The sequence below is a fragment of the Schistocerca americana genome, chromosome 5 (assembly GCF_021461395.2).
Source record: "Schistocerca americana isolate TAMUIC-IGC-003095 chromosome 5, iqSchAmer2.1, whole genome shotgun sequence".
NCBI lineage: Eukaryota > Metazoa > Arthropoda > Insecta > Orthoptera > Acrididae > Schistocerca > Schistocerca americana.
The window spans coordinates 369589608-369610980 of NC_060123.1; the positions used below are offsets into that span (position 1 = coordinate 369589608).

The 21373-nt window shown below is 41.2% G+C and overlaps 1 protein-coding gene across 2 annotated transcripts in view; it reads right to left on the reverse strand.

Moving 5' to 3' along the window:
• LOC124615849 overlaps positions 1-21373 on the reverse strand; it is a 446573-nt gene that overhangs the window by 328784 nt on the left and 96416 nt on the right. For both annotated transcript variants that reach the window (XM_047144004.1, XM_047144003.1), the window contains exon 2: positions 6808-7063. In XM_047144004.1, coding sequence (XP_046999960.1) covers positions 6808-7063 — 256 coding nt within the window. The remainder of the gene's footprint in view (positions 1-6807; positions 7064-21373) is intronic.

Below are 21373 nucleotides of genomic sequence, written 5' to 3' on the forward strand. Positions count from 1 at the left end.
TCCATTGTATCTTCTTCTTCCATTGTTTCAGCCCAGTTGCAGAAAGCTCCTTACCAAGTATTCTTCACTTCACAATTCGTTTCAGAGTGACGACAAATCTAAGTCGTTATTCATGCTACTAAACTAATCCTTTCTTTTTGTCGTGACGACTGTTGTTAGTTTCGTAGGCCACTGTTTGCCTTTGGTCCACGTTCCTTCGTTCCTTCTCTATGGACGCCAGTGAAAAGAAGGAAGGAACTGACAGTTACCGATGTAAGTGTTCCATTGGTGCGCACAGACTAATGGCTCCAAATGTTTACGCATTTTTAATCTCTGTGGCACAACACTGATTGTGCGTCCAGTAGTTTCATCGATGGCCGGAAGTCACGTTACGTTTGTCGGCTTCCTTGTTGATTTTTGACCGGAACAATACGGTTTCCAAAGTTTAGAGGACTTTTTCTCTGAAACAGCGTGGCCTGCCTGCCTTTCGGTGTTCACACATGTTGTTGTTGTTGTGGTCGTCAGTCCAGAGACTGGTTTGATGCAGCTCTCCATGCCACTCTATGTGCAAGCTTCTTCATCTCCCAGTACTTACTGCAACCTACATCCTTCTGAATCTGTTTAGTGTATTCATCTCTTGGTCTCCCTCTACGATTTTTACCGTCCACACTGCCCTCCATTCCTAAATTTGTGATCCCTTGATGCCTCAGAACATGGCCTACCAACAGGTCCCTTCTTCTTGTCAAGTTGTGCCACAAACCCCTCTTCTCCCCAATTCTATTCAATACCTCCTCATTAGTTATGTGATCTACCCATCTAATCTTCAGCATTCTTCTGTAGCACCACATTTCGAAAGCTTCTATTCTCTTCTTGTCCATACTATTTATCGTCCATGTTTCACTTCCATACATGGTTCAAATGGCTCTGAGCACTATGGGACTCAACTGCTGAGGTCATTAGTGCCCTAGAACTTAGAACTAGTTAAACCTAACTAACCTAAGGACATCACAAACATCCATGCCCGAGGCAGGATTCGAACCTGCGACCGTAGCGGTCTTGTGGTTCCAGACTGCAGCGCCTTTAACCGCACGGCCACTTCGGCCGGCACTTCCATACGTGGCCACACTCCATAAGAATACTTTCAGAAACGACTTCCTGACACTTAAATCTATTCTCGATGTTAACAAATTTCTCTTCTTCAGAAACGCTTTCCTTGCCATTGCCAGTCTACATTTTATATCCTCTCTACTTCGACCATCATCAGTTATTTTGCTCCCCAAATAGCAAAACACCTTTACTACTTTAAGTGTCTCATTTCGTAATCTAATTCCCTCAGCATCGCCTGATTTAATTCGACTACATTCCATTATCCGAGTTTTGATTTTGTTGATGTTCATCTTATATCCTCCTTTCAAGACACTGTCCATTCCGCTCAACTGCTCTTCCAAGTCCTTTGGTGTCTCTGACAGAATTACAATGCCATCGGCGAACCTCAAAGTTTTTATTTCTTCTCCCTGGATTTTAATACCTACTCCGAATTTTTCTTTTGTTTCCTTTACTGCTTGCTCAATACACAGATTGAATAACATCGGGGAGAGGCTACAACCCTGTCTCACTCCCTTTCCAACCGCTGCTTCCCTTTCATGTCCCTCGACTCTTATAACTGCCATCTGGTTTCTGTACAAATTGTAAATAGCCTTTCGTTCCCTGTATTTTACCCCTGTCACCTTCAGAATTTGAAAGAGAGTATTCCAGTCAACATTGTCAAAAGCTTTCTCTAAGTCTACAAATTCTAGAAACGTAGGTTTGCGTTTCCTTAATCTAGCTTCTAAGATAAGTCGTAGTGTCAGTATTGCCTCACGTGTTCCAATATTTCTACGGAATCCAAACTGATCTTCCCTGAGGACGGCTTCTACCAGTTTTTCCATTCGTCTGTAAAGAATTCGCGTTAGTATTTAGCAGCTGTGACTTATTAAACTGATAGTTCGGTAATTTTCACATCTGTCAACACCTGCTTTCCTTGGGATTGGAATTATTATATTCTTCTTGAAGTCTGAGCGCACATTATTGGCGATGCTCTCACAGTTTCAAATGGTTCAAATGGCTCTGAGCACTATAGGGCGTAACATCTGAGGTCATCAGTTCCCTAGAACTTATAACTACTTAAACCTAACTAACCTAAGGACATCACACACATCCATGTCCGAGGCAGGATTCGAACCTGCGACAGTAGCGTCGTTCGGTTCCAGACTGAAGCGCCTAGAACCGCTCGGCCACAACAGCAGGCTCCTACAGCTTTATCTTGTGTCAATTCATGGACCCTATTACAAAAAGCTACGTTGATAACCTGCAAACCACGTACAGCACGCCAGAAGTGGCTCAAAAATAAAGTATGATGACGTTGACGATGAAAATTGAGCAGTGCTTGTAGCGTGGTTACCAGTGCCCTTGCTGAGCATGAATGTATTCAGTATGTGAACCGAGTAAACAGGTGAACCTCAGGTACAATGAAATATCACGATTTTTCATCTGTCGATGGTGCTCACAAGTCACAAACAAATGCACTACTTCAAAATGTTCCCATCATGCACTGTAATGAGTTCAATACGTCTCCAGCCATCGTGTAAGTTAAGGCGCAGAAATACTGTTTTCATGGTTTGACAAATGTGTTGCAAGTAAGTCTTCGAAAATACGCAATAATTATTGAAAAGGTACAGTAAAGATTAATACTGTGAAATTTATAAGTAAAAGAGTAGTTGGTCGTTACGTACTGCTCAGTTTTGGCTTTGAATACAGTTGATTCTGTTTTTATGTTGTTATGTCCTAGTTGGCGTGAATGCACTATACAATACCCATGTGGGCCCATCGTGACTGCAGAGCTGAGAAAGAAGATTAAATAAGTGACTTCTGCTAATATATGAGTGTAAAAAGGGTCATCTCTACTACACAAGTAAGTAATTGTTTCACAACTTTGTTGGTATGAAGTAGATTCGCTGTAGAATCAAATTATTTAGACCGTTACTGCAGAGAATTGTAGTTTATGTACATTAAATGTGTATTTTCCCAAATTTACGTGAATATCTGCATTATTACCGCGCTCTTCGATATTTCCCGTCTATTCCGTAATAACCAAGAGGGGCAACTTTTTCTGAAACGGTTTTTTCGATGGTTTTATTAATAAAAACATAAGTATTTATTGCCAAACAGTTTAAGTTTATCTAAGAATGAGTTAAATTTGGATATACAACTACAGAGCAAATGGTATTCCATAATACCCAAATTTCCTCTAAATATATCCTCACAAAAAATATTGCGACGGTGCACCATGGAAATACAGGGTGATTCAAAAAGAATACCACAACTTTAGGAATTTAAAACTCTGCAACGACAAAAGGCAGAGCTAAGCACTATCTGTCGGCGAATTAAGGGAGCTATAAAGTTTCATTTGGTTGTACATTTGTTCGCCATTTCAGCCAATAAAGTTTTTGGTCCCTTTTCCTTCGAAGGTGCTACTGTAACTGGACTACAGTATCTGGAGATGTTAGAGAATTGGCTGTTCCCTCAGCTCGAACAAGAAGCACAACAATTCATATTTCAGCAGAATGGAGAGACACCACATTGGCACTTATCTGTCCGTAACTACCTGAACGTCAACTACCCGAGGCGATGGATCGGCCGCCAGGCAGCCCGTGACAGAGCACTTCATCACTGGCCTCCAAGAAGCCCTGATCTTACCCCCTGCGATTTTTTCTTATGGGAGTATGTTAAGGATATGGTGTTTTGGCCACCTCTCCCAGCCACTATTGATGATTTGAAACGAGAAATAACAGCAGCTATCCAAACTTTTAATCCTGATATGCTACAGAGAGTGTGGAACGAGTTGGAGTATCGGGTTGATATTGCTCGTGTGTCTGGAGGGGGCCATATTGAACATCTCTGAACTTGTTTTTGAGTGAAGAAAACCTTTTTAAATACTCTTTGTAATGATGTATAACAGAAGGTTATATTATGTTTCTTTCATTAAATACACATTTTTAAAGTTGTGGTATTCTTTTTGACTCGCCCTGTATACTAGCACGTTTTTTAAAATATGACATCATCGCTTAGGAGACCCTTGTGGGTCAGCCCTGCTGGGAAACCCAACTGCTGCAGATCTCACCAGTGTCAACACACACAATTCAGTGCTGCCTATGGTTAAAAACTGTTTTAAGTGAATGAAGTCTTTTAAATAATAATTTAAAGGGTTACGTAATTCAAAACGGAGAATAAATGTATGCATTTTTGTGTATACGCCATACACATTCAAGAACACGTCTTCACACTCATAGAAAAGTACGGTAGTGTCACCATAACATACTGTTTCGTGAAATGAAGAATAGTTACATAAAAGACACTGAAATTTTCCCCAGGTGGTTGACGCTGGATAATCACTGATGTAAAAAACAGGCGGAACAGAAACTCACTCCTTAAAAACTACTTCCTAGCAACGTGTCCTGATGTCCCTCAAACTTTGAAAACCAGTGCTATGCTCATCCAAAAGTCAATTTAAATTTAGTAAGTGACTAAAAGCCAGTTTTATCGTTTGAAGATGTGCCGTATATGACGCCTGAGTGTTGCGAGCAGACGCGGCATCTGAAGTGAGTATAGAGGTGACGTACCAACTGCCTGTCACAGACAGACGTGAGCGAACATAGCAACATATTGTGAGTTATGGGGGTAGTCCTCTTTGAAAATTTCAAACACACTATGCTTTTTTTGTTTCATATGTTCCAGGAGTTGTCTGCTTTACTGTACTATTCATATCATATTCGCCAGAAACTCCGTTATGGAATTACAAGGCGATTTGTGAAAAAACTGCGTCCGAATACCATTGTCGACCCGGAAGCCAATTTAGCAGCATGTAATTTCAACCACGGCCTAACATTCCATTACGAAAATTATGAACGTGTTCGAACTTGAGACCGGACCAGCCTGTTACAACTTCTGCACAAAAGCGGACGAAAAGCGTATCGAGAGAACAGAGCAGTGAATTACAAAAGCTCCTAAATAGGCCTGCAGGATCACCATGGCAACGAGGCAGATGGAGGAGAACCTCCTTACGATCTGGAAGGATTGCTGTATGGTCCAGGGATCTCTGACTGCAGGTATGTTTAATTAAACTACAAAGCGTGTAACCCAAAACTTTAAACGCGTTTTTCTCGAGACCGTACTTTTTACTTTTCAAATTGGCGGAAAACATAACCCGAGAACGGTAAATACGACTTTGATCGGAATTTGATGCCGGGATTCTAAATTGAGTTGTCTATCACCGTATGTAGCCGTTTTACGATGTCTTTAAAAGTCTAGTTTCATGCACGTTTTTGTCTCGACTTTTTCGGCGAGGAAAATGTTGTGGCTGCAAGGGGTCCTTTCATCTGGAGCAGCAGCTGCAGGTGGGGGAGTTTGATGTGGACACAAAAATGATTTTTTAAAGACAAGAGTCAAAGGAATGAAATTATATCATCAGATTCAGCATTACTTTTTATTTTACCTGAAAGAAAATCACGAAAATCACCTATTTTTCACACGCTGAGAGAGGGCTAGTGATCAAGATGATGGTGATGGTGATGGTGATCATGATGATGGTGATGGTGATAATGATGATGATGGTAATAACGATGATGATGGCAATAATGATGATGATGAATGGAGTTTCTAGAGTGGTGGTTAATCCCTTTATCCTCACAATAAAGAAGCCAATAGGAGACAGTCACGTCAAGCACTGTGATGCTGTCAGAAGAAATTACTGAAGGAGAACAGTGAACTGAGAGTATGGGTAAAAGAAGATGTAGGACACGTAGAGGTGTAGGTAGTGCACCATTCCTCTCCTCTGCACACCAACACCAGGAGAGAATACCATAAAAAGAAAGAGAGTCATGCAATGTATTATGCGTGATATGGACAAATATCACACGGATAGATTTCACATTAAGGGATGCAGAAGTGGAATTGCATGGTACAAAACAACAACTTCTCCAACATGTGGGTCAACAATTAGAAAGACTGCTTAGGGTCAAGTGGTAAAATCTTTTTTCCGATAGGAAGGTTAAAAAGACAACAGCTTGCGCTACATCAACAGACGGTATCTATTGCAATGTCTCGTCAAGACCTAATCTACGCTGTACGTCGAGTGAGTCTGTATATACCTCAAGGATGTCGCGGGAGGTTAGATGCAATGACGAGGGTTCTTTAGCCGTATTATGTAGCCGTGTGTGATATTAACCGTCTTTGAAGATGGTACGGAAATCGGTGTAACACGCACAGGTTTAATCGGAAATTACACAAGCGTTCGGATTTCTGAGATCAACAGTGTCTAGGGAAAATATTCAGTACTGCAGAGTTAAGGTTCTCAAAAGCGTGGATGCTGCACAGGACTATCACAAGTGTTTGACGAACAGATATCATGTCACCCCTACGGTGAACAACATCGCCAGCGATTTAATATGCGGCGTCGCCGACCGATTTCTACTAGCTTTGCGATAAGGCAAATGCACTGCGAAGTGTTCAACAGTCTGCATTGCCATGACCTTTGACTCCTCAGAGTGAAAGTGATTTATTTTGTCATTTGTTGAAAAAAGGTACGTCGTAGTTTCTCTTCTCACAATAGCTCGCCAACAATATGGATTTTCTATCTTAGCTTGAGCGGAAGTTTTCTCCTCTGTATCTTCTCTGAGTGTGAACGACGAGATGGGGTAAGTTACAGGTAGCTTTACTGTGCCTCTATGTACGGTGGAGGCAAGGTTTCAGGTAAGAGGGAAGAAGAAGCCGGCTTCAGAGGGCGCCACTTACCGCCTGTTGAGCGCTGGCCGGACTATGTAGGGCGACAGCTCTTCCTTCGTGGCCTCCTCGGCAGCCTCGGCGGCCGCCCGCTCTCTTGCGGTCGACGTCTCCGTTGTCGACGGCGACAGTGACGTCGTCTCGTTGTCAGGCGCGCACTGTTCCCGCTCCGGCGAGAAGTACACCTCTAAGATGGCGATGGTGGACTCCAAGTTGCGGCAAGTAAGTCGCAGCTGCGTGTCGTGGCAGCCCGTTTCGTGGACCACTTCTGCAAACAGAACACACTTACTGTCAGTTGTCAGTGTCTCTTACAGGCCTGGGTAATGACTTACTTCATAATAAAAGTTCAAATGGCTCTGAGTACTACGGTACTTAACTTCTGAGGTCATCAGTCCCCTAGAACTTAGAACTACTTAAACCTAACTGACCTAAGGACATCGCACACATCCTTGCCCGAAGCAGGATTCGAATGTGCGCCGTAGCACCCGCGTGGTTCCGGACTGAAGCGCTTAGAACCGCTCGGCCACAGCGGCAGGCTTTTAATTTCTCAGGAACGCTCCCCATATAACACACTTAAGTATAGGGAAAAAGATATATGATGGCCATTTTATTTCTGTGCAAGTACACGCAGCAGTCATCTGACGCTTCAAATAACAAAACAAGAAAGTGAATCTGAAGAGCTAGAGATGTGATTGACGCTCCTAATAGCATAACTGGCAGATTTGATCAGTTTTTTTGCAGTGACATAATCCACTTTTTTGTGTGTATCATGTTTTAAATTATATTATAATGCATCCACATGAATTTCACGCTACAAAATACTATGTTTTATCCTGTACAACAGGAAATACTCTTTTTTTCTGTTCGTAACAATATATCTTCAGTCACACAGCCACAATTACGATATCTCGAATAGGATGGCGTAGTGATTGAAGCATTTGGTTGACAGGTCAAATTCACACCCAGCCATTAAAATTGAGAATTTACATGGGCTTCCTGCGGCGTGTGGGCAGAAACCGGAATGGTTCTTTTGAAAAGGACACTGAGATTACAAACCTGGATGACTCCCGGGTTTAGCCGAGGACCTCTTGGCAGCAGTGAAATGAAAATTTCCGAACCTGACCAGGACAGGGTGGTGTGGGTGTTTCCTTGAAGGGTTCTGCTATGGGAGCGTGGCTGAGAATCTTTCCAGCGACGAAACAGTACTCTCAAGTATTACATAGAAAAGTACTAATCTTGAGCCCAGTGGACCTACATAGTAAATGAGGTTATGAAATTGTACTTCTAGACGTCGTGAGTTCTGTGGCACGTCATGACAAGCTCAACATTTTATCTGACACTGATTTTTGTAGGCAATGATTATATAAATTGTATTATGCTACTGGTAAACGAAAACTGCTACAGTCATAAACAATAGGTCAAACAGTAGCTCAAGTGTGCGGTGGATACATACCGATGCAGACTGTAACGAAAATGGATCCAGAATATTTACAGTTTGATTATATCACTCACTCAAATATGCCAGATCTAAATGTATTACGACGTTACATGTTTCATGTCATCCGCATACGATACCCTACACCTTTAGCCATTTCCTAGGTGTATTTATGTTTAGATATGTAAACTATTTCTGTTCCAAGCTAACCATTATTCACTCTGACTGTAACAAGCCTCCAATTAAGTGGGCGTTCATTCAAATTTGGTGTATGCTACACACACCAAGGGCACCACATAAACGAGCGGGATAATATGCTCTGGTATCATATACGACACTTGTGTGTATAAAAACATATACACTATGTGATCAAAAGTATCCGAACACCCGAAAAACATAAGTATTTCGTATCAAGTGCATTGTGCTGCCACCTACTGCCAGGTACTCTATATCGGCGGCCTCAGTAGTCATTAGACATTGTGAGGGAACAGAACGGGGTGCTCCGTGATATTCATAGACTTCGAACGTGGTGAGGTGATTGGGTGTCAACTTGTGTCACATATCTGTACGCGAGATTTCCACACTCCTAAACATCCCTAGGTCCACTGTTTCCGATGTGATAGTGAAGTGGAAACGTGAAGGGACACGTACAGTACAGAAGCTTACAGGCCGACCTCGTCTGTTGACTGTCAGAGACCGCCGACAGTTGAAGAGGGTCATAATCTGTAATAGGCAGACATCTATCCAGGCCATCACGCAGGAATTCCAAACTGACAGTTAGGTGGGAGGCGAGAAAACTTGGATTTCATGGACGAGCGGCTGCTCATAAGCCACACATCACGCCAGTAAATGCCAACCGACGCCTCGCTTGGTGTAAGGAGTGTAACATTGGACGACTGAACAGTGCAAAAACGTTGTATGGAGTGACGAATCACGGTACACAATGTGGCGATCCGAGGCAGGGTGTGGGTATGGCGAATATTCGGTGAACGTCATCTGCCAGCGTGTAGTAAAATTCGGAGGCGGTGATGTTATGGTGTGGTCGTGTTTTTCATGGAGGGGGCTTGCACCCCTTGTTGTTTTGCGAGGCACTATCACAGTACAGGCCTGCATTGATGTTTTAAGCACCTTCTTGCTTCCCACTGTTGAGGAGCAATTCGGGGATCGTGATTGCATCTTTCAACACGATCGAGCATCTGTTCATAATGCATGGCCTGTGGAGGAGTGGTTACACGACAATAACATCCCTGTAATGGACTGATCTGCACAGAGTCCTGACCCGATTCCTATAAACACCTTTGGGATGTTTTGGAACGCCGACTTCGGGCCAGGCATCACCGACCGACATCGATATCTCTTCTTAGTGCAGAACTCCATGAAGAACGGGCTGCCGTTCCCCAAGAAACCTTCCAGCACTTGACTGAACGTATGCCTGCGAGAGTGGAAGCTGTCATCAAGGCTGAGGGTGAGCCAACACCCGATGGAGGACGCCACGAACTTTTAAGTAATTTTCAGCCAGGTGTCCGGATACTTTTGATCACATAGTGTACATGTGTTTTTTTTAAGTTGTACGTGATTGCACTATATCGTTTTTATTAATGTTTAGCGTATTAGGGAGGGTATCTTTCCTAAGAGCCGTCCAGCGAATTTTCTCTGGTATTTTGGCAGATATTTGCAATTACATTTCTGCTGTGTACCTGGAATCATCCCAATAATATACGACTCCTCATGTCTTTCATGTGACGCCTGTGTCGACGGAAAGTGTCAGGTTGTTTCCAGTCCCGAACAAAATGATTTTTAAAGCGGAATTTTACGTGCCCATTCGATGTAGCGGTGCCGAATTAGTACGCTTCGATGTTCATTTTGTCGATATGTATTAACAGGAACATTAAAACGCAAAGTGTACTCACTGCTCCAGTAAACACTAAGCAGCGCAGTAAGCGAGGGCCGGGGCGGTGCTGTCGCTGCTAGAATACTGGTTATTCTTAATGTTTTACTGTTCCTTTTAGCACACACCAGGAAAAAGAATATCACAATTGACTAATTTGGAGCACCCTATTGAATGGGCGTGTAAAATTCAGCTATAAAAATCATTTTGTTTGCAACGAAAACAAACCAATGTGTTTTGTCGCAGTGGGTGTCGCATGAAAGACGTGATGAACAGCATTTGTTTGGGCTGACTCCAACTACACATTACAAAATCGAAATCGCAAGTATCTGCCAAAACACCAGAGAAAATGTGCCTGATGCCTCTCAGAAGAAACACGCTGTACGTAAGCACGTTTAGTAAGGTTGGAAAATGACCATAATGGTGAGGTATTTTCTTCAATAAGCACAGTAACAAGAAAAATTATATAACACGAGTTGTGGACCAATTTTTCACCTGAAGCGTGCTGCAAGTTCGTAAATAATTTGTACTTCGGTGCAGCGCTAATTTTGTAACAGTTGTACGTCCATTAACGGCAACTGCCCTCTCATGTCTGCCTGTTACCCGCGGCTGCTTTCACATACCATAATCAAATGCAACCTCACTAAAAGCCTCCCACGTTCTACACGTAAAGGCACGACGTCTCTCTGTCATACAGCATCTAAAGTACATCGTTGTTTTGAGTCTTCAAACTTCTCAGAATCTACACAAGACGCTTGACGCTTAAGAGCTAAAATATGACAGGCTTTTGACTGATATTAGTATAGATCTATTAATTAAACGCATTGGGGATTGTATAAGTTTTGTATCCATTATGTTGAATCGTATTGTATAGAACACATCAAACAATAAAAGCATATTCTCAAACAAAGTTCAAAAGTCAAAGAGTAAGTAGCTATTTCAAAGACTAATTATTGTCCCATATTTCGCTCTATATTCTTCAAATCAATAAATATCTTGTGTTACACTCTTTCCAAAGTAGCCTACGTTCAAAGAAATCGGTTCACCAGTTTGGTTGTAAAAGCGTAACATACAGAGTTCGCATTTATAATATTAGAAGACATGAAAGGCAATTTTAACACAAATTTGTAAGAAGTTGTGAACATAATTAACATGGTCTAGTTACCCAACGTTTTAACTGGGTAGCGCTTGTGCGCCTCGTGTTCTGCGGCAGTCTTCTGGAGCGGCTGGTGGCGAGTCGCTGTGGTTTTCGGCACAAGTTCACCTTAGTTCCTGTGCACCAAGCCAGCCGCATCCCTTCAGTGCTTTAACATTTCACAGCTGATGGAATTTTGAACAGTGCACCCAACTTTCAGATGCAAGTTTTCACGACTCAAGGACTTTAATTACGCAAGGGTTATTATTATGTTTCGTGACGAAACTTCGCAGACAGTGAAGCAGCAACACTGATGAACTTAAACAGTAGCGCGTAGTCCAGAGTTAAATATTGATTCTGTACTCACGCTAGCTTATTTGAGTGGGGGATCTTATACGCTATTCACGAAATCTTAACTGCACTTAACTGTGCTCTTATTTCTTTAACTATGCTCGAATGGTCTATACATATAGACTTCAAACTTAACTTCGCTACTATGTTTACTACAATTATTTATTTGCTTAAGGTAAGATACCATTTATTCTCTTTCACTCTGTCATTCATTTCTTTTTCAGTATATGGCAGATTTTTTTTACGTGTGCAATCGGTGCTTGCCTGAGAAAGCTGACACTGTTACTAGGGGATATGCTTAATGGTGGATGAACCACCCCTAACACTGCAGAAAAGGTCGTTCGCTAGCCCGGACTCCAATAAAATTCCAAAATCAGTTTGAGGAGACTGACGCTACACATCGTGAAATACTTTCTCAAAAGAGCGGTCAGCCTGCAACTGATAATTTCTTTCCCCAAATTCGAGTATATAAGCCGTCTATAATGAAGTCGTCATAATCTTTGCCTAGCAACGTCAACAACATTGTTTATTCGGATCGCTCCCCATAATGTTTGTAAATCTGGATTTGTTCGTTGGTAATTAAGCCATAAATTTGTGACCATAACGTTTCCAGTTTCTGCCGTGGGCGTTCAGAGAAGTCAGCGTTAGTTGTACTAAGCGTCTGCTTGCCATATGGCATGTGTGGAGAACGGTAGCCGAGGCAGTGGCACGACTATAGTGACTGCAAACGGAGATGTACCGACAGGTATTTCAGCATCGAGTCAACCTGTGGATGTAGCCAAAGTACGCTGAATGCAACAACAGAGCCAATCGCAGATTATCTGATGCGGCTGGATACAGTGGATATAGCAAATAACGGAAAAGCCCCAGAACACGTGAGGGCACGCAAAGAATGACAAGAAGAAAACAGATGCTTCTAATATCCCTAGCATAGTCTTTGAAAGAACAAATAGCTCTCAAAACATACCTGACGTAGAAGAAGTTTGTGTCCTACCTTTCATTATCGTAAACAATGATGAGTATATTGTTCGTTTTGCTACTAGTACCTTCAGCCTACCAAGACCATGTACATATACTGAGGTTGATCCGCATGTTTTCTTTGGAGAGCCAAAAAGTAGCAATACAGGGGACTACATGCTATGCCAGTTGGGAAACTTGCTACGCACTCTTATTCTGGAAGATAAGGATGACATACTACGCTGTGAAGTCACCAGCACTTGCAATAAGGATAATTGACATATAAAGTCCCTATTATTTGATATTTAAGCAAGGTGTAGTGAGAGGATCTCATCACCAAGTACGATGGCTGTTTAGAAGATAACGTCCGATTGGTCCTGAAATGGAAACTACAGCGAAAATCAAAAATGTTTTATTTGCAACAGTTTGCTACAACTTCCAGCTGCTTCTCTACACAGTCGCCACTCCGACTTAGACATCTGTCGTAGCATTGCACTAACTTTCCAATACGCTCGTCATAGAAGGCAGCCGCCTATGTTTTCCGTCACTTCTCTACATTTGTCTGCAGTTCGTTGTCTGTGGTAAAATGTTGTATTCTTAGCCAGCGGTTTCGGTGAGCATAGGTGAACATCAGAGGGAGCCAAGTCCGAACTGTGTGGTGGGTAATCAAACATTTTCCATCGAAAACTTTGCAGGAGCTTACACATTGTCCCTGCAGAGTGCGGCGAAGAACTGACATGAAGAAGGAAATGCATGACAGGTATGTCATGTGGGGTTGTATGAAATCAGGCGAAACATCGCGGCAGACACCAGTACTTGGTGGGAGACACTATTGTTTGAGGCATCTTTGTGTACTCAGTGTGTGCTCAGAACTGAAAAGTGCGATGTGATGCGATTGACAGGCATACTAGAGTCACTGAGGTGAAAGAAGTACTATATCATTGTAAGAGGTACAGAGGCGAGCACATGTAGTAGGGCTTACCCCAGTTCACTACTACCAGCACCATGTCATCATAATACACCTTTGCTTAACATACAAATGATTGCACTGTAAACTAAGACTGATATTAAGAATTAAAATAACTGTTCCAAATTTGTTAGTTCTTGCTTCAGTATATTAATGTTAACATAGTAATGTCTGATAACGATCAAATGAATATATTAGGTAAAGTATACGACCTTAAGAAAAAATAAGTGGCGCTGAATAATAGGACTACGAAGCTAAAAACTGTTCAGAATATGCAAATGTACGTCGCAACTAAAAGTTAGAAGTCTAATCTTGATCAGAGCAATATTTTCGTCAACACTGGTGTTTTTATGGAAAATTGAAGACACTAAATATTAGTTTTAGAAAGGTAAAAATTCGTGTGTAGCCTCAGTTTCGTGTAAAACCACTAAATACCTAACACCAATAAGTTACCTCTATTAGTTTTCAAGTTATTTGCTAAAAACTAAATTTGGAACTAAAGTGTCGTTATTCGTGGTAGATTAAATATCATTTGTATTTGTAACAGAAAGTTCTAATTACAACACTCTACATTCATGCAATAATACAGCTGTACCAGAGGTTCAGAGGTCATGTTCTACTGTCAGTTCTGTTCTAAAAATTCTTGCCAGCAAAATTTAAATGCAGTTGACCTAAATATTTTTCAGTAAGTAAAGCAAACATAACTCTATTTATATAAAAAAAATAATAAAAATGTAAATTTTTAAAAGAAAGAGCTATTAATTAATACATATCCCAGGAAGCGGCCACTTAGTTGCTGCTACCTGTGTCTAGAGCGGTTGCTAGCAGATGTTTTGGTTGGTGGTCTGCTGAGCCCATATATAAATACAGCCATAGAGGCAGTAATACGACCCCACCGAGATATCAATGTGTTCGCGTCAGTCAGACACCTGCTTGTTCTGTGTCTCAGATGACATCATAGCTCGGCAACCATCAAAAGTGTTTTTGGTAAAAGTAGGAAGCGAACTCGTGATTACTGTACACCGTCCTGGATCGCTTAGATTTCACGGAAGAAACTATCTGTGGGCCGCCCCTAATGTTGACAAAAGCGCATCGCAAGTAGCGAGATTATTTTCCACATTTAAGGCGAGAAATTAACTTTTGGTAATTAGAAGTTGGGGCGATAAACCATTTTACTTGGAATTTCCCGTAGAGGTCGCCTCTGAACTGTCAGTAGTGCTGTATTCTATAGGTATATTAGATAGAATACTAAGACTTTTATTTGGTGCATGTGAACTTTTACATAATATACCAATCAAGTAAAATTCAAAACTTTTATTTGTAGTCATAGTTCCTGATCTCATTGAGAAAATAGCAAGAAGAAATATTTTCTTTCTGTGAGCACGACAAGTAATGTGGACTTACAATCTGGAAATTATAATCAGTATGTTCTCCATCAATTTCTGGCTGACCGCAAAAATAGTTTTCAGGCTCTTGCAAATGGTGAAGGTAGGTATAAAGCACACACAGACTATTTAAGGCCGAGAAACTGAACTGTAAAAGTAATCGGTATAAAACAAGGAACTTGGTAGGCACTAACACGATACCGAAATGAAACGTGCCAAAACCAGTGCGAGAACACTATTAAGAGTTGCTCCCGAGTGTGAAAACTAAATTGTGAATGTTAGCCACAGTAACCTATTAATTGTCCTTTCGGTTGCAATGAAGAGAGAATATTAGTACAATTTCATTATTATGAAATGTTCTGGGTGTACAAAATTGGGCTATTTTTCATTCACTTTGCCTTGCTTCGTTTCTTTTTCTGTGTCCATCTCTATACATATATGAATTATATTTCTCGTCTTCTGAAAGCTTCTGATTCTGTTAATTTTACGAAAATATGACCGTGGACTTCTTTCCTTCCATTTCAATTGTAGAAGCAGGCAGCCGACTCCAGGAAACACCAGTGACTCCCAAGATGGTGGAAAATGTGAAGGAAATTTTCTTGATTGGTTCTATTTCACTTTAATAAAAATGCTTAACACTGTTACTAAGTCATCTCTTATTCGGAAACACATATGATACAAAAGACTCGTAGCCCGTCATACTCCGAGCAGTACAGCGTAACAAAACTTCTACGTACCAAAGAGCCTGCCTCAGACTGTCTGAAACAAAATCATATACAAATAATTGACGAAAGTCCCTTCTTTTGTTAGCGCCCCAACGCGCATTCACAATTAACGTCTTTGCCAATGCTTATAATCGATCGGTGTTTCAATTTTTTTAAAGTAAATATTAACTTTACGGTATCCTTCATCATGTACCTACACAGTCTCCAGCCGATCTGTCCGTTTTCGCGTCTCCATCCGAACTGTCCTCTAGGATGTCTCGACCAGAACTGCCCTCTGCCCGTCACCGACCGCGTTTCCCGCGCGCCGAACATCTTCGCTCAACTGACTAGCGCAGTTCTCTTTGCTGAAGCCGTCCATCTGATTGGCCACAGCTTATTCTACATTACTTTACATTACAACATATTTAAATAATCAAAGGTTGACCACTTTCACGTTATAAATAAAATAATAATAATATCCATTACATAATAAACGTTAAATTCCTATACAATTTCCTTCCTAGCTTTGAATACCACGGCCAGTAGCCTTGCACCTCTGCGCTTTCTGATAAATAAATGAAGAACAAAAGTAACTATTATGCACTAAACTTTACAACAAATATTCTATTACCTAATGATTCAGTAAGGTGTCATGCTGTCATCGTTTAATGTGTTTTGTATGGAGGAAATGATGAACTGATGCTTAAATGAAAATATTGATAATTTAAATTTACTATATCTTTTAAACAAATAAAGTTTCAGAGTTGATATTTACAATGTTTGTCATTTTAATGATGCACATCTATATGAAATGTCGATCGTTAAGATCGATTAAAGCGTTCAGATTTTAGCATTCAGGTCTTTGTTACAAAACTTGTTAATTTCACTTTAACGATAAATCGTAAACTATTATAGAGATGATCAATATTCAAGTTTTATTGGGATCACCATGAAAACTTATGACGGATGGTAGATTAAAATAAGTGTGGCTTAATTCCCTGACTTACTACAGAGTTAAATAGTTTCCATAAATGTTTCCCTTTATGGCCAATCTTAGGTCCGCCATATTTGACATTGCTATGCTTCCCTGGGTTTACCTATGACGTAGGTTCTCTTCTGTCTCACTCGCGCACTACAGCGCTTAGGCCTCAGTAGACAATAGACGCCTGTGAATTTCCCCATCTCGTGGTGAAACTGCGCCTTTTGTTGCACACGGTCCTCGACGACAGGGTTCGTTTCACAAATCCTGAAGGCTGACTCTTTCGGCTATATACTTAAATGAGAACGAAATGCTCGTTATCTCACAAGGTTTTCCGTGATTTCCCTAAACTGCTTAAGGCAAATGCCGGGATGGTTCCTTTGAAAGGGCACGGTTGATTTCTTTCCCCATCCTTTTCTAATCCGAGCTTGTCCTCCGTCTCTAATGATCTCGTTGTCGAAGGGGCGTTAATAATCTCCTCAACGACGACGAGTGTGCAACGCAGTTCGGAAATTAGAAACAACGCACAGCTCTCCCCTTAAAAAATTGCGGAGCTCCAAATCGCCGGTAGTTAAACGGTAAACTTCTTTTCCCTTTTTTCAGCGTCGATATGTTGCTGCTTGACTACGGTTATTTTCTTAGTCTCATACAGCACTGGCTATTGTTGTATAGCTCACATTATTGATGTAGCAGTCATATAGCAAAGATGAAAAAGTATTATCACAAGAAGCTGGAGGATGTATCAAAGTAGTCGAAATATCGAATACTCTTAAAATGAGAAGAATTTTTGTCCGATATGCGATCGCTAGCGAAATGGACATCTGTTGCGCAGTGCACCAGTTAACAATGTGTGTCCTGTTTCGAGTGTACTGGCTTTCAACTGCAGGACAACAGCATTGGTACGTAACACGGTTAATTACAATGCCCTTTGCTGCGACCTGTTTTAATTATCCGTGCAAATGCCGCGGATTATTGTCTTTCAGTAGTTAACACGCGGAGGACCGTTACACCGATGATTAAAAATAATGGGGCTCTTCAGCGTCTAGCTTGAGGGATTAAGCGGTAACGAACACGATAATGAAACACGCAGGCGGGGAGTAATGGCCGAACACCCTTAGTGTGCTCGCCCACACGGGGACAGATGAAGCGGCCTACGTCACGGCTCCTGACATGGGGTGTGTGTGTGTGTGTGTGTGTGTGTGTGTGTGTGTGCGCGCGCGTAATTTACGGACTCTGCGCGGGGAAAAGGCTGCTGCTGGATCCGTTATCCCTAACTAATATGGCTTCCTTTTTGTTTCTGACAGAGGCGTAGAGTTCACCATTCCTTGTACTAATAGGGCAAGTCACGAAGTATCTGCACAACATTTTTTAATTCATTACAGCAACAGTACAAAATTAACAACTTATAGACTGTACTATGAAAAAGGATTTATTGCAGTTGATCTTCCTGTGAATTACTGGAGTTTACTTAGATTTTTCTTGTGCGTTCGGTCTGTAAACTTGTTGTGACTGTGTATTTCAGTTATTTTACATCGTAAAATGCCAGAAACGAAGAAGTATAATTGCAGTCGTAAATTTTACCGTAACCAACACAAGCGTGTTGTTGAAATTCGTAAAAATTAAGAAACTGTTACGCCGGAGCGAAGTGAGTTCGCTAGGCGGTGCTTCAAAATGCAACATCTTAGCGAAAACGAACAACTTGTTGGTGTTGTAAATAGTAAAAATAATGGTTGCATTTTAAGTAGTAAGTGCAAGCTTCCAGAATTGCTTTTGCCTGTGTTGCTAAATGTAAATACTGTTATAGGAAATAGTGAACGTGTACGATTAGTGATGGCATAAGTAGGAGAAGACGCCTGTCCAGTAAAATTGTAGTGGAACGTCAAGTGCGTAAAGTAACGAAATGTACAAGGACACCTCCTGCGACATGCACAAAATATAGTGTAGTGAATATTCGCCTCGCTTACGCCTTGAGGTAAATTGAGAACCGAAGAAAAAACAGCCCGGATGTTCTGTGATACGATGGATCTCGCACTGCCACTTGTCAAATCTGAGAGCTATTATAAACGTTTTCATAAAACCCTAACAGAATTTAGGGAAGCATCAATGCAGAGCGAAAGAAACTATAGATTTTTATGAGTCTATTGATATTGTTGCTGCATTCGATGGCCCTTGGCAGAAGAAAGGCCATACATTGCTGAATGGAGCTGCCACAGTTTCCTCCGTATGGAAAGAATGGGAGCAGTTTCTATTGTTAGTAGGTCATAGGGAGCCGTTTCTATTGTTAGTAGGTCAATTGCTAAACCACATGGTGAAAATGAAATTTAAAAAATGGAATTAATAGGACATGTGCAGAAGAGAATGGAAGCACGACATACGAAACTCTGCAAGAACAAGTCAGGAAAAAAAAACTCTCTGATGGCAAAGCAACTGGCAGACAAGGCAGATTCACCGAATCAGAAACAGATAACCTCACAGAATATTATGATATTATGGTCTAACCATCGGGGGTGGGGTGGGGGGGGGGGGGTGGGACAGCGGAAATGTTAGTCAAATTAGTTAAGCAATTTGGGCAATTCTGTTTAATTGAATATACACTGATGAGCATCCACAGCATGGCCTCTGCCCAAATGGCAACACTTCATGTTCATGGTGCAAGTATAATAAGGGGTGTAAGTATAATAGGTGTGAAGCAAATGGACAAAAACATATACTTGCACACTTCATGCCAGAAAGTGTTATGGTAGAACCAAAGCCAATATATACAGATCTTTCAGATTCTAAAGCTCTAGAAGAATGTTTACATGTCAAAACATAAAATCCGAATGAAAGCTCCAGTAGTTGCTTTACGAAACGCTTGCCAAAAACTTTCAGTTGGCATGTCAATTTTTGACATTGGTGTGATGGACGCCACAGTATGTTTTAATGATGGAGTGACTATAAACCATGAGCTGACTAACAACCAAAGCTAGGGGGTAACATGGAAAGTGGGCTGCTACGAGTGGACAGGCACGTGTCGCTGAAGCTGAAAAAGTTGCTGAAACCATGACAAAGTAGGCCGGAATAACAAAGAAAAAAAAAATGGTTCAAATGGCTCTGAGCACTATGGGACTTAACATCTGTGGTCATCAGTCCCCTACAACTTAGAACCAATTACACCTAACTAACCTAAGGACATCACACACATCCATGCCCGAGGCAGGATTCGAACCTGCTACCGTAGCAGTCGCGCGGTTCCGGACTGAGCGCCTAGAACCGCGAGACCACCGCGGCCGGCTAGCAAAGAAAAGAAAGAAAACAAAGTAAGAGGAGCTGAAATGTTTTGACTTGTTATCATTTACAAGGAAATGACATACAAACCTGTAGTTTCAACTTCCAGCAATAAATATTTTTGCATACTTAGGTATCATAATCACGTTCAATACTAAAGCTACAAAAACAAAATTTTCCGTGAGTAATAATACCGTGCTTGCTTTACTCAGTGAACCACATTATTCAATAATTTATGAAATATTTTAAGCTGGAGCAAGTAATATGTTCTTTAATTACTAGGAGGAAAAATTAACTTATAAAAAATATTTTTTAAATGCACAAAACATGAAATTACTAAATACTCCCGGTTTACTCTTTCAAAAAGTTCATAATTAAAAGAATAAAATTTGTTTTGACGTTTTATTTCGAATGGTGTGGAAGTATAGTGTACCTAAAAAAAATTACACCTAATTCAGTACGTAAGAAAAAAAATCAATCAAAAATGACTCCACTTCGTAGACCACAGCTTTTAATTTTTTTTCGCAGAGAGTTCACAATATAAAAATTATTTGGTTTATATTTCATTCCAATATCTATTACATTTTTTGAGTTGTTAAATTTCAAAATACTAGTTACAACTTCAGGCCATGTCGTACAGGTCCCCTAAAGGGATTAAACAGTGGGGTCATCAGTTCCTCCAATGTCAAGCGATTATGCGAGTATGTAGGAGTCGTCGAAACTGAGGAACCGAAGGGAAGACTGATGCCAGGACTGAGGAATATTTTACGGAGTAGTAAAAGTATGTGGATCGGGTCGGTACGTACGGCAAAGCGGACGAGTGGAGGGGGTGGTGGAACAGGATCCGGATAAAGGCCGTGCGCCACATTACCGACCGTGGCTGGTGCAACAGCCAGACTGAGTGTGTTTTTAAGTAGTTTCTCAATCTCATTTAGGCAAATCCTGGGCTGTTTCTCAATTCCCGCCTCAGAAAGAACAGTAAACAAAGAGTTAAAATAGTATCACACACAGAAGAAAAGTCACTCAGTTCACAGACAGGTGGCGCACAAGACTTCCTCGGCGACATGAAGGGCTTCAGACTGAAAAAAAAAAAAAAAAAAAAAAAACCTCGAAGTCAGCGGGCTCCGCACTACACGGGACTAGTGCCAAGTATATGCTGCATCTGATTACAGAAGTCGGCCGTCACACGCTACTGATCATCAAACTGGACAAACCTTCCCGTGACTTCAGCCAGTTCAGTTCATTAAAACAAAAATGTTTTCATTACATCGCCTCAGCTTATATCTCTCAGCAGGATTCAAGAGATACTGAGAAGTTTAATCAAATGTTATTTTTTAATCGTTTGCAGTGAAACATATATACAGAGTACGTAATACTGGCGCCGTTGTAAGTGTTAAAAGCCACGCTACTGGTAGAGCAGAAATGGCGCCTTACTATGCGATGTTTACATGGCGATGGAGGCGGACCGTGCTGGTCTATTATTTTTGGCCTTCACATTCAACACATTCTT